This window comes from Mobula birostris, chromosome 8 (assembly GCF_030028105.1).
Source record: "Mobula birostris isolate sMobBir1 chromosome 8, sMobBir1.hap1, whole genome shotgun sequence".
Taxonomy (NCBI): domain Eukaryota; kingdom Metazoa; phylum Chordata; class Chondrichthyes; order Myliobatiformes; family Myliobatidae; genus Mobula; species Mobula birostris.
This window is the reverse complement of record NC_092377.1, coordinates 57,894,939-57,909,661: the sequence shown is the minus strand read 5'-3', so window position 1 is coordinate 57,909,661 and position 14,723 is coordinate 57,894,939. Positions and strand designations below refer to the sequence as shown.

The 14,723-nt window shown below is 38.5% G+C and overlaps 1 protein-coding gene across 16 annotated transcripts in view; it reads left to right on the top strand.

Annotated features, from left to right (window-relative positions):
- LOC140201331 (girdin-like) overlaps positions 1–14,723 on the top strand; it is a 279,872-nt gene that overhangs the window by 232,528 nt on the left and 32,621 nt on the right. For all 16 annotated transcript variants that reach the window (XM_072265254.1, XM_072265249.1, XM_072265248.1 and 13 more), the window contains 5 exons: positions 1,558–1,650; positions 1,962–2,170; positions 2,703–2,786; positions 5,229–5,423; positions 14,601–14,675. In XM_072265254.1, the coding sequence (XP_072121355.1) occupies positions 1,558–1,650; positions 1,962–2,170; positions 2,703–2,786; positions 5,229–5,423; positions 14,601–14,675 (656 nt within the window). The remainder of the gene's footprint in view (positions 1–1,557; positions 1,651–1,961; positions 2,171–2,702; positions 2,787–5,228; positions 5,424–14,600; positions 14,676–14,723) is intronic.

Genomic DNA, 14,723 nt, shown 5'->3' with positions numbered 1-14,723 from the left:
TAGAAGGACTTCACTTTAGAACAAAGGTGCAGAGCAATTTCTTTAGCCAGAGAGTGGTGTATTGAGCATTGGTTGATAGGTTCTTGATTAGTCAGGGGCACATAGCATAAGGATTATTCCTGAGATTACAACAAAAGTTCTACTTTTGGAGACAAGAACATTTCCAAGTCACTGAATATCCCTTGGAGGACAGTTAAGTCAATCATCAAGAAATTGAAAGAATATGACACAGCTGTAAATCTGCCTAGAGCAAGCCATCCTCAAAAACTGAATGACTGTGCGTGAAGGAGGCTAGTGAGGGAGGCACCCAAAAGACCTATGACAACTCTGGAGGAGTTACAAGCTTCAGTGGCTGAGATGGGAGAGACTGCACATACAGCAACTGTTGCCCGGGTGCCTCACCAGTCACCGCTTTATGGGAGAGTGGCAAAGAGAAAGCCACTGTTGAAAAACACTCAAATGAAATCTTGGCTAGAGTTTCCCAGAAAGCATGTGGAAGACACTGAAGTCAGCTGGAAGAAGGTCCTATGGTCTGATGAAACGAAAATTGAGCTTTTTGGCCATTAGCAGATCATCAAAAACATACCATCTCTACCGCGAAGCATGGTGATGGCTGCATATGCTGAGGCATGCTTCACTGTAGCTGGCCCTGGAAGGCATGTGAAGGTAAAGAATAAAATGAATGCAGCAAAATACATGGAAAACCTGATGCAGTGTGCAAGAGACTGCGACTTGGGAGAAGATCTGTTTTCCTGCAAGGCAATGAACCAAAGGCCAAAGCTACACAGGAATAGTTGAAAAACAACAAAGTTAATGGGTTGGGAAAATCAGAGTCCAGACCTCAATTCAATTGAGAATTTATGGCTGGACTTGAAAAGGGCTGTTCACTCGTGATCCCCATGCAATCTGACAGTTCTTGTAAAGAAGAATGGGGAAACCTTGCAGTGTCGAAAGCTGATAGAGACTTATCCACATGAACTCAAGGCTGTAATTGCTGCCAAAGGTGCATCGACTAAATACTGAGTTGAAGGGGGTGAATACTTAAGCAATCGATTATTTTGCATTTTATATTTGTAATTAATTTAGATCACTTTGTAGAGATCTGTTTTCACTTTGACAAGAAAGAGTCTTTTTCTGTCGATCAGTGCCAAAAAGCGAAATTAAATCCACTGTGATTCAGTGTTGTAAAACAATAAAACATGAACATTTCCAAGGGGGGTGTAAATACTTTTTATAGGCACTCTGTGCTCCTATGTCTTACAGTTTTATGACTGAGATGTAAAAATCTTAGATACAGGGTTTAGCAATAAGGCTTTAAAATCTGACTTTTGGTTGGTTCTTCTTGTATACAGCTCAAGAGAGAGAAAATAGCTCTTAGTTCATATACCTTCTATATATATATAAATATAAAACTAAATTTGCTTCAAATTATAAAACAAAGTATATTTTGTCAGAAATTTGTAGAATTTTGAGTTCCTATAAAATAAGAACTTGTATTGAACCTTTTAGGAGCATAAAGTGTGTTTATTCACTTTGACTTGCTTTCTTAACCTTAAGTGATAAACTAAATGAACTTCGACGACAGAAGGAGAAACTTGAAGAGAAGATTATGGATCAATATAAGTTCTATGAGCCCTCACCCCCTCGAAGGTATGAACAAAATATATTCACAGTGATTTCAAAATGTATGATTCAAATGAAATCTTACCATGCAAATAAAGGTTTTAGCTACACATGTGAAAATTATAGAATGAAATCTTAAACTTGTTAATATTTACCTTGCACTTCTAATTATACACCCAGTTTGTTTAAAAGAATAGCCAAAATGCAATTTCTTTTCATTTTAAAATTTACAAAATGCAGATAGAGTCCTGTTAATACTTTTTTTTTTAAACCGTTTTCTAATTTGGATCTCTGTTGATGGCAACTGTATAAAGTAGTGATGTGTTCCTTTATTCCAGAAGGGGCAATTGGATTGCCATAAAGATGAAAAAGTTAATGAAACACAAAAAGGAAGGCAACAGAGAACGTATTAAATCCCTCACAGGCACTCCAACTAGGTCAGAATCAAGTGATGGATTTCTTCAACTGCCTCAGCATGATAGTCAAGATAGCTCTTCTGTCGGATCGAACTCTCTTGATGAAGGTCATTCAGCTAAGAAAAGCAGCAGTGAGTACCACTAAATCTATTTTTTTGCTTTATAACAAGATTCATTTCACATAAACATTGACAAACAAAAATAGTGTGCTGATTTCAAAAAATCAACATCTTAACTATAATTCTATTTTGTTCATTTTTAAAAACTAAAATTTCAGGGTCAAAGCTGTTAGAAATTAGATTGCAAATTGGTAATTATTTATTGTTTATAAAGTCCTGTTTGAAGCACTTACATTATCAATACATTTAATAAAAATTTAATATTAAACTTCTAAATGGTTTTGTTTATGCCTCTTTTTAATTTTGAAGGTATTTAATAGCGATCTCTGTCTCAAATCCATAAGAACCCCATACATTGTAAAAGCAGTTCATTCAGTCAACTATACACCATTCATTTAACATGTGTGTAGTATAATCAGCTGAAACTTAGCAAGCATGTATACTTCTGTCTCCAGTTTCAGCATTTGTTAACTTACACCTGTTTTCCCTCTTTCTTTGTTTTCATTTCCCAATTTCCTTTATATCGCATGCTCTGAAATAAAAGTGGCCACGCTGAAAAGGCTGCCTTTTATGAGGAACAGACCGAAGGATAAAGACAAAATGAAGGCCCTCTACCGTCGCTCTATGTGTAAGACCCTCTAAAACTTAAGATTCTCAAGTGGCTGCATTTTCATCATTTAACCAGTTCCCTGCAATTCCCTTTGTATAGCACTTTGTTTATTCTTTCATTTAACACTATATATCTTAGGTTCCACTTCTATCATTGTCGTTAAATGTTGCATTAATTTGTACATAGGAAATATACTGTAAATATGTTTGTATTTTAAATTAACCATCATGCATTATAAAGAAATGGTAAGAACTATGAGCTTCTTTTATAAGGAGATTTAAGAAAGCTGATATAAGCGGTTTTAAAGAACTGCAAAATTTTAAAGTTTGGCACATTTATGCAAATTTAGGATGCTCTACAACATAAAATATTAAGATTTTAATTTGTACAAAATTATATTTAAGAATCTTTAAATGAAATTTAAGTTTGGAGTACAGGAGTTACAGCTGCACAAGATGTTGGTAAGATTTCACTCGGAATCTTACTTGTATACTGTTCTCGTCACTTAGCTATAGGAAGGATGTTATTAAGTAGGAAGGAGTGCAGGATAAATTATTAAGGATGTTGTCAGCACTGGAGGACTAGAGTTCCGGCAGATTGGATGAGCTGTGGCTGTTTTCCCTGGAGCATAGTAGGCAGAGGAGTAACCATGTAGAGGTTTATTAAAACATGAGGACCATAGGTTCTTTACCTACCTTTTTTCCCAGGGTAGGGGAGCCTAAAACTAGAGGGTCTGATTCTGTGCTGTATAACTGTGTGACTTTATCTGAGGAATAAACAATAGGACAATATTATGCTTTGAGTGATATGTACTATTTAAATGATGCCAACTCCAAAATAACTTTTAAGCTTTCATCTCTTCTAACTTTGCTCCTACTAGATTTACTGATATATTATTTTTTGTAGGATAGCAGACCAGAATGTGTGCCCAGTATTAAGCCTAACATCGAATGTCCTTTTTGCAACAATTACTAGTGGCTAAAAATCTGATCCTGTACCGTCCAGTGTCTAGAACATGTGTAAATAAGGCAAACTATGTGTCGTCTTATCCAGCCATGTAGGAATTCTTTAATCAGGCACGGTGCCTTAGCCAGAAATTATTTTTCGCTAATACATCTACCACAAAATCCAGGGGTTTAAGCTATCAAGGCTGAAATTTTGAGTTTAATTGGAGAGTATTGTACTGTCGTTGCACTGTCACTTTAAGACCATAAGATCAAAAAATATAGAAGTGTATTAGGACATTTGGCCTATCGAATCTACTCCACCATTCAGTTAGGTCTGATTTTTATCAACCCCATATTCATGCCTTTTAAACATAACCATTAATTCCTTTACCAATCAACAGTCCGTCAATCCCTTAAATACACCCAAAGTCTTGGCCTTGACAGCATTCTGTTTAGTTCATTCTTTAGTTCAATTAAATGCTAAATCTTGTCAGGGCATGGAAGCATGAAGGGAGGGGGAAGGATCGCTACGAGTTCTGAGAGAGAGGTCATAAAGTAATCAGAATTTTCTCAGGTAGGCTAGTAATCTCTTTAGAAATTTAATCCAAACATTGATCATTCCTTGTAAAAAGAACTTGCAGCTATCACTCCTAAATTTATTTTCCTTACTAATTTGGCACACCCCCAAATCATATACTTGATTTTTTTTCTATTTAATATACTATTGAATATACTGTTAATATATTACTTTTTTTTAATATAGTTTTCTATTAAATATACTATTTTAGGGATATTTCTATACCCCTAAAAATCTGAAATCATGTAGGACTCTGGTGAGACAGTACCTGGAATCAGCAGGTGCATTTTTTCACTCCTCCAGCAATTGAATGTTTTCTATTTCTTAATGAATTCAAATGGGTATACAATTCAATTAACCTCATGGCTAGATTGCAATTTTCCTGACTTACTATTTAAACTATCTAGTTCCGTAAACTCCGTTAGTTGCAGGTGTAAGCCCCTTCCAGAGATTTGGTCACAAACTTGAGAAAATATTGCAGCATATGTTCGATATTGCAATGTTTGGACCTTTTATATTTGGGCTTAGTCACCATGCCCATTCTGTTTTAGTTTTGAGTTATCCCTCAAAGAAGATGTTATTAAAGTATTACTACACTGCATTTTGGGAACTTTGTGACCAAAGTGCCCATATTTCCTACAGTGCAATAGTGATTATGTTTCAAACAAAAACTTAAGTTGTGGAGACAATTAATTAATTGCCATAACATTATCCATTATGATGAGTCTATTTTATCAGCATGTTTCTACTATCAAGAAGTATTGCTGGACCTGGTTGTAGGACATGAAGTGGTCCAAGTCTCAGAATCAACTGACCATTATTTAATAACATTTTGGTTATCTTTACAAAAGAACAAGGTACACTTAATTAGAAGAATGATCCAAAGTGTTCAAGAAAGATTATTGTACACGTTAATTTATCTTGCTTTCATCCCAGCTATGAATGATCTGCTCCAGTCTATGATATCAGCAGGAGTTCAGTGGTCAGGTAGTTCTGAAAATTTGGAGGAGTCTAATGAGTCTGGAGGACAGAGGACAGAATTGGGGTCCATGGCATTTTCCACAACGGCTATTAACCTCACCACTACAAACTCTTCTGGCTTCAGATCCAAGCAAAGACTTCAGTCTAAAGGTATTGGTTGATTCCACTTAAACAGAATTATCAGACAGTCTTTCTTTTTTCACAAATGACACTTACTCAAGCATTGCTATGTCAAGCCTTGCTTAAATAAAGAAAATAGATAGGTCTCTGGACTCTCTGATGAATTTCATTTAACAGGAGACGAAACGAAGCAAGAGGTGCAAAAGTTTAAAAGAGGTAGGTCTTGGGATTTTCTGCTAAATTTCACTTGATGGGAGCCTAAAAAAGGAACATTTGCAAATTGTTAGTTAAAAGTTGATTGGCTAATTAGCAGCCAATTAAAAAAGAAGTTAGGGTCAAGCATAATGGCTATTGTAGGAGTGGCCCAGTGCAAGGAGAGCTGAGGCTGAGTGAGGAAAGCACAGCTAAGAACAAGTGAGGGTTTACTTTGCTTTTGATCATTAGTTCTTGATTCAGTATAGCTAGGATGGCAGTTAGGGCAGTGGAATGTTCCTCCACTAAGTTGTGGGAAGTCAGAGAGCCTCATGATATCCCTGATAACCTCATCTGTGGAAAGTACACTCAGATGCAGCAACTGAGAGAGGCTGATGGGCTTCATTGATGAGAGTTTTAATAAGATTGTCACACCCAAAGTGCAGGCATCAGATAGCTTGATGACCACCGGAAGAAGTAAGGGTAGTAGGCAATCAGTGGACAGTTTCCCTATGGCTATTGCCCTCACAATCAGACATAACCCTTTGGATGCTGTTGAAGGGTGTGTCTGTAGCACTGTGACAGGTTTTGAGGCCCGGAGGGAAAGGATGTGTCCAAACAGAGCAAGTTTAATTGGAGACTCAATAGTGAAGGAGACAGAGAGGGAATTCTGTGGCTGCAGGAAAGATGCCAGGATGGTGTGATGCCTCCTGGGTGCCAGGGTCAGGATGTCTTTGGCTGCAAGAAGTTCTCAAGCAAAAGGTGAACAGCCAGAGGCCATTGCACACATTGATACAAACAATATAGACAGATCAAGGGATAAGGAGAGTGAGTATAGGAGGTTAGGTCAGAAATTAAAATGCATCACCTCAAGATTAGTTACCTCCAGATTATTCCTGGTGCCACATGCTAGTGAGTCCAGGAATAGAAAGGTAGGCTAGAGGAATTCATGGTTGAAGAACTGATTCTATAGCAGGGATTCAGGTTCTTGGATCATTGGGATCTCTTCTAGGATAGAAGCGATATAAGGGGGATGAGTTGCACTTGAACCAGAGGAGAACAAAGATCCCAGTGAGGAAATTTAAGTTTGCCATCAGGGAGGGTTTAAACTATATTGACCGGGTGGGACTCAAAAGAGTGAAGTCATTAAGAAGACAGAGATACATGCAACAGTGAAAGCATGTAAGCATAACAATCAGGATAGCCATGTTTATAATAAAAGGGCAGACAAAACCACTGATTTAAGTTGCATCTATTTCAGTGCACTTAGCTCTGCAAGTAAGACAAATTGAGGCCATGATTGTCTCTGGGGACTGGGATATTGTAGTTCTAACAGAAATGTGGCAAAGGCCAATGTTCCAGGATACTGATACTTCCAGCATGGCAGAAGAAGGGTGTTACCTTTCTGATAAGGGAGGACATAACAGCAGTGAGGATATTCTTGAGCTTTTATCCAATGAGACAATTTGAGTAGAACTTAGAAACAAGTAGGTGATGGTTACCTTAGTAGGGCTACATAGACCTCAAAATAGTCAGCAAAAACTCGAAAAGCAAATGTGTTGAGAAATTGCATGTAGTTGTGTGAATAGTAGAATAGTGCTAGTGGTAGATTTCAGTTTTCCTAGGATCAACTAGACTACCCAGAGACTAAAGGGCCTGAATAAGGTGGAATGTGTATGGTGTATCCAAGCCAGTTTCCCTATGCAATATATCGAGGAACCTACACGAAAAGAGTATCTCACATTCAGGAACAAGGTGGACCAAGTAACTGAAGTGGCAGTTGTGAAACACTTTGGGTCCAGTGGACACAATTCTGTTAGTTTTAAGTGGTTATTGAAGATGATAATACAGATCCATAGATTGAAATCCTGAACTAGAGCAGGGTTAACTTTAAGAGCTTTAGGCAGGATCTAGCAGGGGTCGACTGGATGATTCTGTTTAAAGGCAAATGAACTGGGTGACCCTGTTTAAAGGATTCCCAAGTTCCTTTGCAAATTTTATTTCTGAAATTTGTGCCCTGTTTAGAAAATAGACTAACAGATTTTCAACATTGAACTGCTGCTGTAAAGTTAACAAATTTCACGACACATGCTGGTGATAATAAACCTATTCTGATTCTGATTCTGAATTTGTTAAGCAAGATTTCCGCTTAAAGAAACTATTCTGACTTCAACCTATTTTATCATGTGCCTCCAACTACCCCGAAATCTCATCCGTAATGTGACAGGGGGTAATTTTAAAGGAGATGTTAGAGGCAATTTTTTTTTTTTTTTTTTTTTTTTTAAACACAGAGTTGTGGTTTCCTGGAATGCGCTGCCTGGGATGGTGGTAGAGGCAGATACATTGTAGGGACTTCTAAGAGATGCTTAGATAAGCACATGAAAGTAGGAAAATAGAGGGATATAGACATTGTGTAGGCCTAAGGGATTAGTTTAGTTAGATGTTTGATAACTAATTTATTTATTTTAGTGCAACACTGTGGGCCAAAGGGCCTGTTCCTGTGTTGTACTGTTCTATATTCTAATAATGGACCAACATTGTACAACCACTGAAGTCAGGCTAACTGGCCTATAATTTCCTGTGTTTTGCCCCTCTCTCTTATTAAAGAGTGGGGTGACTTTTGAAATTTTTCAGCCCTCTGGAACCATTCTAGAATCTAGTGATTCCTGAAAGATCACTATAAATGCCTCCACAATCTCTCCAGCTACCTCTTTCAGAACACTGGGGTGCAGTCCATCTGGTCCAGAGTAATACACATAAAATGCTGGAGGAACTGAGCAGGTCAGGCAGCATCTATGGACAGAAATACTGGTCCAGATGATATCTAGCTTCACACTTTTCAGCTTCCAAAGCTTCTTCTCATTAGTAATAGTGACTACATTTACTTCTGCCCCTAACACTTTTGAATTTCTGTCAGACACTGGTGTTTTCCACAGTGAAGATACTTATTAAGTTAATCTGCATTTTCTTTGTTCCCTATTACTGTCTCTCCAGCAGCATTTTCCAGTGGTCTGATATCCACTCTCACCTTTCTTTTACTCTTCATATATCTGGAAAAAAAACATTTGCTATTCTGTTTTGTATTATTGGCTAGCTTACCTTCATATTTCATCTTTTCTGTCCTTATTGCTTTTTTAGTTGCCTTCTGTTGGTTTTAAAAGCTTCCCAATCCTTTAACTTACCACTAAATTATATCCCCCTACTTTTGATTTTATGTTATCTATGACCTCACTTGTCAACCACAGTTGCCTCACCCTTCCTTCAGAATACTACTACTTTAGGATGAATCTATCCTGCACCTTCAAATTTGCTCTCCAAAACTCCAGCCATTGCTGTTCTGCCATCATCTCGGCTGGTGTCCCCTGGAGTAAAGGGGCATGGAAGAGGACCTTTGTCCAGCTCATCTTTCACGCATCTGTAGTTCAGTTTACTCCACTGATATATCTGATTTTAACTTCCCAAACTGTGGGGAGAATTATGATCACTGTGTCCTAAGTGTCCCTTTACCTTAAGCTCCCTAATTAAATCAGGTTCATTACATAATACCCAATCCAGAATTGCCTTTTCCCTCATGGACTCAACCATAAGTTGCTCTAAAAAGCCATCTTGTCAGTGTTCTACAAATTGCTTCTCTTAAGATCCAGCACCAACCTAATTTTCTCAATCTACCTGCATATTGAAATTCCCCTATGACCATTGTAACATTGCCCTTTTTACATGCCTTTTCTATCTCCTGCTATAATTTGGACCCCACATCCTAGCTACTGTTTGGAGGCCTGCATATAATAACCATCAGCATCTTTTTTGCCTTTGCAGTTTACTAATTTGACCCACAAATATTCTACATCTTCTGATCCTATGTCATGTCTTTCTAAGGATTTGATTTCATTTTCTTACCAACAGATCCACCCCATCCTCTCTGCCTACCTGCCTGTTCTTTCAATTCAGTGTTTATTGATCTTAAGCTCCCAGCTGTGATCTTCTTTTAGCCATGACTCAGTGATGTCCACAGCCTCATCCTGCCAATTTTTAACAGTGCTTCAGGATCATCTGTCTTATTCTGTATCCTGCATGCATTCAAATATAACACTGTCAAACCTTTTTTCACCACTCTTAATTACAAAACTAATCTCAGTTTATTTTCCCTCTATCTTTTAGCCATAAGACATAAGTGCAGAATTAGGCTGTTTGGCCCATCATCTGCTCCACCATTCCATCATAGCTGATTTATTATCCTTCTCATCCTGTTCTCCTGCCTTCTCCCCATAACATTTGACACTATAACTAATAACCCCATAACTAATCAAGAATCTATCAGTCTCCACTTTAAATATACTCCATGACTTGGCCTCTACAGCTGTCTGTGGCTTTGAATTTCACAAATTCACTACCCTCTGGGTAAAGAAGTTCCTGTTCATCTCTGTTCTAAATGGATTTCTCTCTATTCTGAGGCTGTGCCCTCTGGTCCTAGACTCCTCCACTGTAGGAAGCATACTCCCCACAACCACTCTATCCAGGCCTTTCAATATTCGATAGGTTTCAATGATATCCCTCCTCATTCCTCTAAGCTCCAGTGAGTGCAGGCCCAGAGTCATCAAATGCTCCTCATTTGTTAACCATTTCATTCCAGGAGTCATTCTTGTGAACCTCTTCTGGACCCTCTCCAATGCCAGCACATCCTTGCTTAGATAAGAGACAGAAAACTGCAACTTCGGTCTGACTAATGCCTTTTGAAATCTTAACATTACATCCTTGCTCTTATATTCTCTGGTCCTCTCAAAAATGAATGCTAACATTATATTTGCCTTTCTTACCACTGACTCAAACTCCAACTTAATCTTCAGGGAATCGTGCACACTGACTCCCAAGCCCCTTTACACCACTGATTTTTGAATTTTTTCCCAAGTTAGAAAACAGTCCACACCTTTATTCCTTCTACCAAAGTGCATGACCGTACACTTCCCTACACTATATTCCATCTGCCACTTCTTTGACCATTCTTCCAATCTGCTTAAGTCCTTCTGCAGACTCCCTGCCTCGTCAGCACCATCTCCCCCTCCACTTATCTTCATATCATCCACAAACTTGGCCACAATGCCATCAATTCTGTCATCCAAATTATTGACATATAGCATCAAAGAAGTGGTCCAAACACTGACCCCTGTGGAATACCATTAGTCACTGGTAGTTAATCAGAACAGGCTCCCTTTATTCCCACTCTTTGCCTCCTGCCAGTCAGCCAATCTTCTATCCATGCTAATACCTTTCCTATGATACTATGGACTCCTTCCTTGTTAAGCAGCCTTGTCGAAGGCCTTCTGAAAATCCAAGTAAACAACATCCACTGACTCTCCTTTGTCTATCCTGCCTGTTATTTCCTCAAAGAATTCCAGCAGCTTTATGAGGCAAGAGTTCCCCTGAGGGAAACCATGCTCATTTTGACCTTTTTTTCATGTGCATCCAAGTACCCCAAAACTTCATCATGGCATCCAAAGATCTTACCAACCACTGAAGTCAGACCAACTGGCATATAACTTCCTTTCTTCTGCTTCCCTCCCTTCTTAAAGAGTGGAGTGACATTTGTAATTTTCCAGTCCTTTGAAACCATTCCATGTACCTCACCGTTGCTCCTATCTGTCACCACCTCATTCTCCCATTCAAGCTGAAGGTCATCCAGCTGCAGCTCCAGTTCCCTAACGTGGTTGGTAAGGAGGTGCAGCTGGATGCACTTCATGCAGGTGTATCAGGGAGACTGGAGGTCTCCCAGAATTCCCACATCTCATATGAAGAACACCTCCCTGACCCAGGACCCATTCTCACTGCACTAGCTATGCACTGATAGACAAAGAAAGAAAGAAACTTACTGGAATCCTAGCTAATTCCTTCACCTCACACTAACCACTCTAACTCTGCCAATGGCAAATCCCTATTTATAGGTATCTTGGTCAGAAGGAAACATGATATCCACATTTACCTTGTCATGCTCTGTAATAATTTTGTACTGTATGTTGCAGTGCAGTCATCAATTCATTTCATTGTGAAGTCTTTCAACATATGGCCTTCTGTCACTTAAGATCCCGTTAATATGCAGATCTCTTCACTCTGATAGATGAAGTTCCCACAAGTTCTTGCAATGGGAACTTGTCAAAGACAGTCTACCTTATTCAAAGTTGAGTGTGCAACCTTGCCACTGACTATATTCCAGCCTGTTAAAAATAGGAAGCCAGTCTACACTCTAAAAGATTGCATAATGTAGTCTAGTGTGCCACATCTAAGAGTAGAGAGGATGGACGTAACTGCGTCCTCTAGGGACCATAAAATTCTGTTGTTCTAAATTGGCATGCCAGAGCCAAATACTTCATGTTTTCCAACTTGGTTAATTTAACTCTACATACTTACATGTAAAATTTCAGATCCTTACTTTAGTTAAATTGTAGTTTCAGGAAGAGTCTAAATGGGTGGACAATTGTGGTTTTAAAGTACAGATAAATAGTAAGAGCAAAATACACCTGATACATTTCTGAGAGAGATTGTAGCCCTGAAAGACACTGATTGTTCCTTCCACCTTAGGGCACTATGTTTTTTTATTTTATAATTCCAGGAATATGAATGTTGGTTTTCCTACTTAATTTCTTCCTTTTCAGAAGCCTATTATTGATTAAAGCTGGTAGCTTATGGGTTAGGAACTTGTACTTTCAGGTTTTTTTAATTAATCTTAACTGTTATAAACTAATGATTAAAGCCTTTGACTTATTGTATTGACCAACAGGGTCACTGTGTACACATGTTACCCGTTCATTGCCCTGTAGGAAATTCTAAATAATGACTTGTTGCTGTCCATATAGCTCAATTAAATTTAGAAATGGATATAACTTTACAAAGTATTCTATTAAGGTATACCCAGTTCCCTTCACCACATGATCAATGCATCCCATTCACAAATGTTGTGTTTCATCAAAGCGTACCAGTGACACTGTGAATTTATTGAAATACTGTTTAGAAAATTCAATTCATTCAGCACATTATTCTCTGCACCAGTCACCATTTCCAGTAGGTTTCCACCAAAAGGCACATCTTTACCTCCCCCACCCTTTCAGCTTTCTGCAGCAATCACTTTTTCCACAACTCCTTGATCCACCCATCCCTCACTTCAGATCTCCTTCCTTGCATTTATCCCTGCAACCTACTCCTACACCACTGCTCGCATGACCATTCAGGTCCCTGAACAGTCCTTCCAGGCAAGGGGATACTTCACCTATGAGTTTTTCGGGATCATTTATTGTGTCCAGTGCTCCCAGTGCAGCCTCCTGCACATTGGTGAGACCTGACAGATTGGGGAACCACTTCATTAATCATCCTTGTCCTGTCCACTGCAGTCACCAAGATCTCCCAATGGCAATCCATTTCACTTTGACTTACCATTCCCACACTGACATGTCTGTCTATAGCCTCCTCTGCTCCCACGAAGAGCCCGGGTGTAGGCTGGAGGAGTAACACCTCATATTCCGTCTGTGTAGTCTCCAGCCTGCTGGTATGAACATTGATTTCTCTATCTTTCGTTAACCACTCCCCTGTGTTTTATCATCCCCCATCCTCTTAGAGCCCTTTTGCTCCTTTTTCCCTCCCCCACCCTCATGATCTGTTACCTTCCTTTGGTTCCCACCTCCTTTTGTTTGTGGTCCACTGACCTCTCCTGTCATATAACTCCTTCTTCAGCCCTTGCCTCTTCTACCTATCACCTCCCAGCTACTTGCATCATTCCCTTTTATCTTCTCCCCTCCCCCACTCACACACCCTCCCCTCACCTGGACTCACCTATCAGCTGCCAGCTTGTACTCCTCCACCTGTATCCCCAACCCTAACCTTGTTATTCTGGCATCTGCACTCTTCCTTTTTAGGGTCTTTCTCCTGCTGAGTTCCTCCAGCACATGTGCATATTGCTGTTCTCAGAACTGTTTAACATGAAATTCAGGGATCCACTTGCCCTTTCTTCCAGCCTACAAAATGAAGTCCTGGTAATACTTTGTCACAATCATCCTTATTGTCTTTACTCTTATCTATGATAAAATTACAACAGAATCTCAAGGGAATTATCTTTAATCATTGCAAAATTTGAATAAATTATACATTTACAAAACAAGTCAATTTTAAATATTTTATTAATCATAAAGTATTTTGCAAGGTTTTTTTTCAAAAATTTAATGAAACTTTTTTAGGATTTATTGCAAAAGAGATTCGCCAGGATGTTGTCAAAGATGGAGTGTTCAGTTTATGAAAAGATTGGATAGCATAGGTTTGTTTTTCATGGATGGAAAAAGCTGAAGCAGTTTAAGAGTGTACAGAATTATGAAGAGTCAAGAGAGAGTGGATAGTATGAAGTTTCTGAGGAAGAATTTTTCATCCAGGGATGGCTGGAATCTGGAGCTCACTGCCTGAGCAGGTAGTGAAAGTGGTGAATACTACATTTATGAAGTATCTAGATGAGTACTTGAATTGCAAAAGCATAGAAAGCAATGAACCAAATGTTTCTAAATGAAATTACTGATGTTAACTACCTAACTCTTGGTTGAAATGGAAATGTATCGCTGACGACTTTATTCTTTTTAAATATATGAGGCAATTCACAATGTTATCAATTACTCTCTTCACCTCCATTTAATTTGGCAGATCACCTTATGTTTATTATTTTGGATTACATCTCTGCAGCACTGGGGGGTTGGGGTATAGGGTTCCCAGTATTATATTTGCTTCCAGTCACAGAAAGATGTTGGGTAAAAAAAGCTGAAACCTAGACTTCCATTCTTCCTTCTTCCATCACACCCACTCTCCTTCACTTGATACAGAAGTATTTTACGACTGTTTTTACTGCAGAAGATTCATTGACATGTTTGCATTTCTTAGTTGAAATTTATTTTTATAGCAAGTTAGAAAAATAAGATGAAAGCTGTTTTTGATAACTTTTTAAAAAAATATTATTTATTTTTAGTAATTGCTAAATAAAAATCTAACTCACAGGTATTGCTTCCAATGAAGATTTATTATCCAATGAACCAAACCTTAACAATTCTGGCTCAGGATCAAGAAGTCGAGGTAAATATTATCTATAATGTGCAAACATTAACTGCATGGTGATATTCA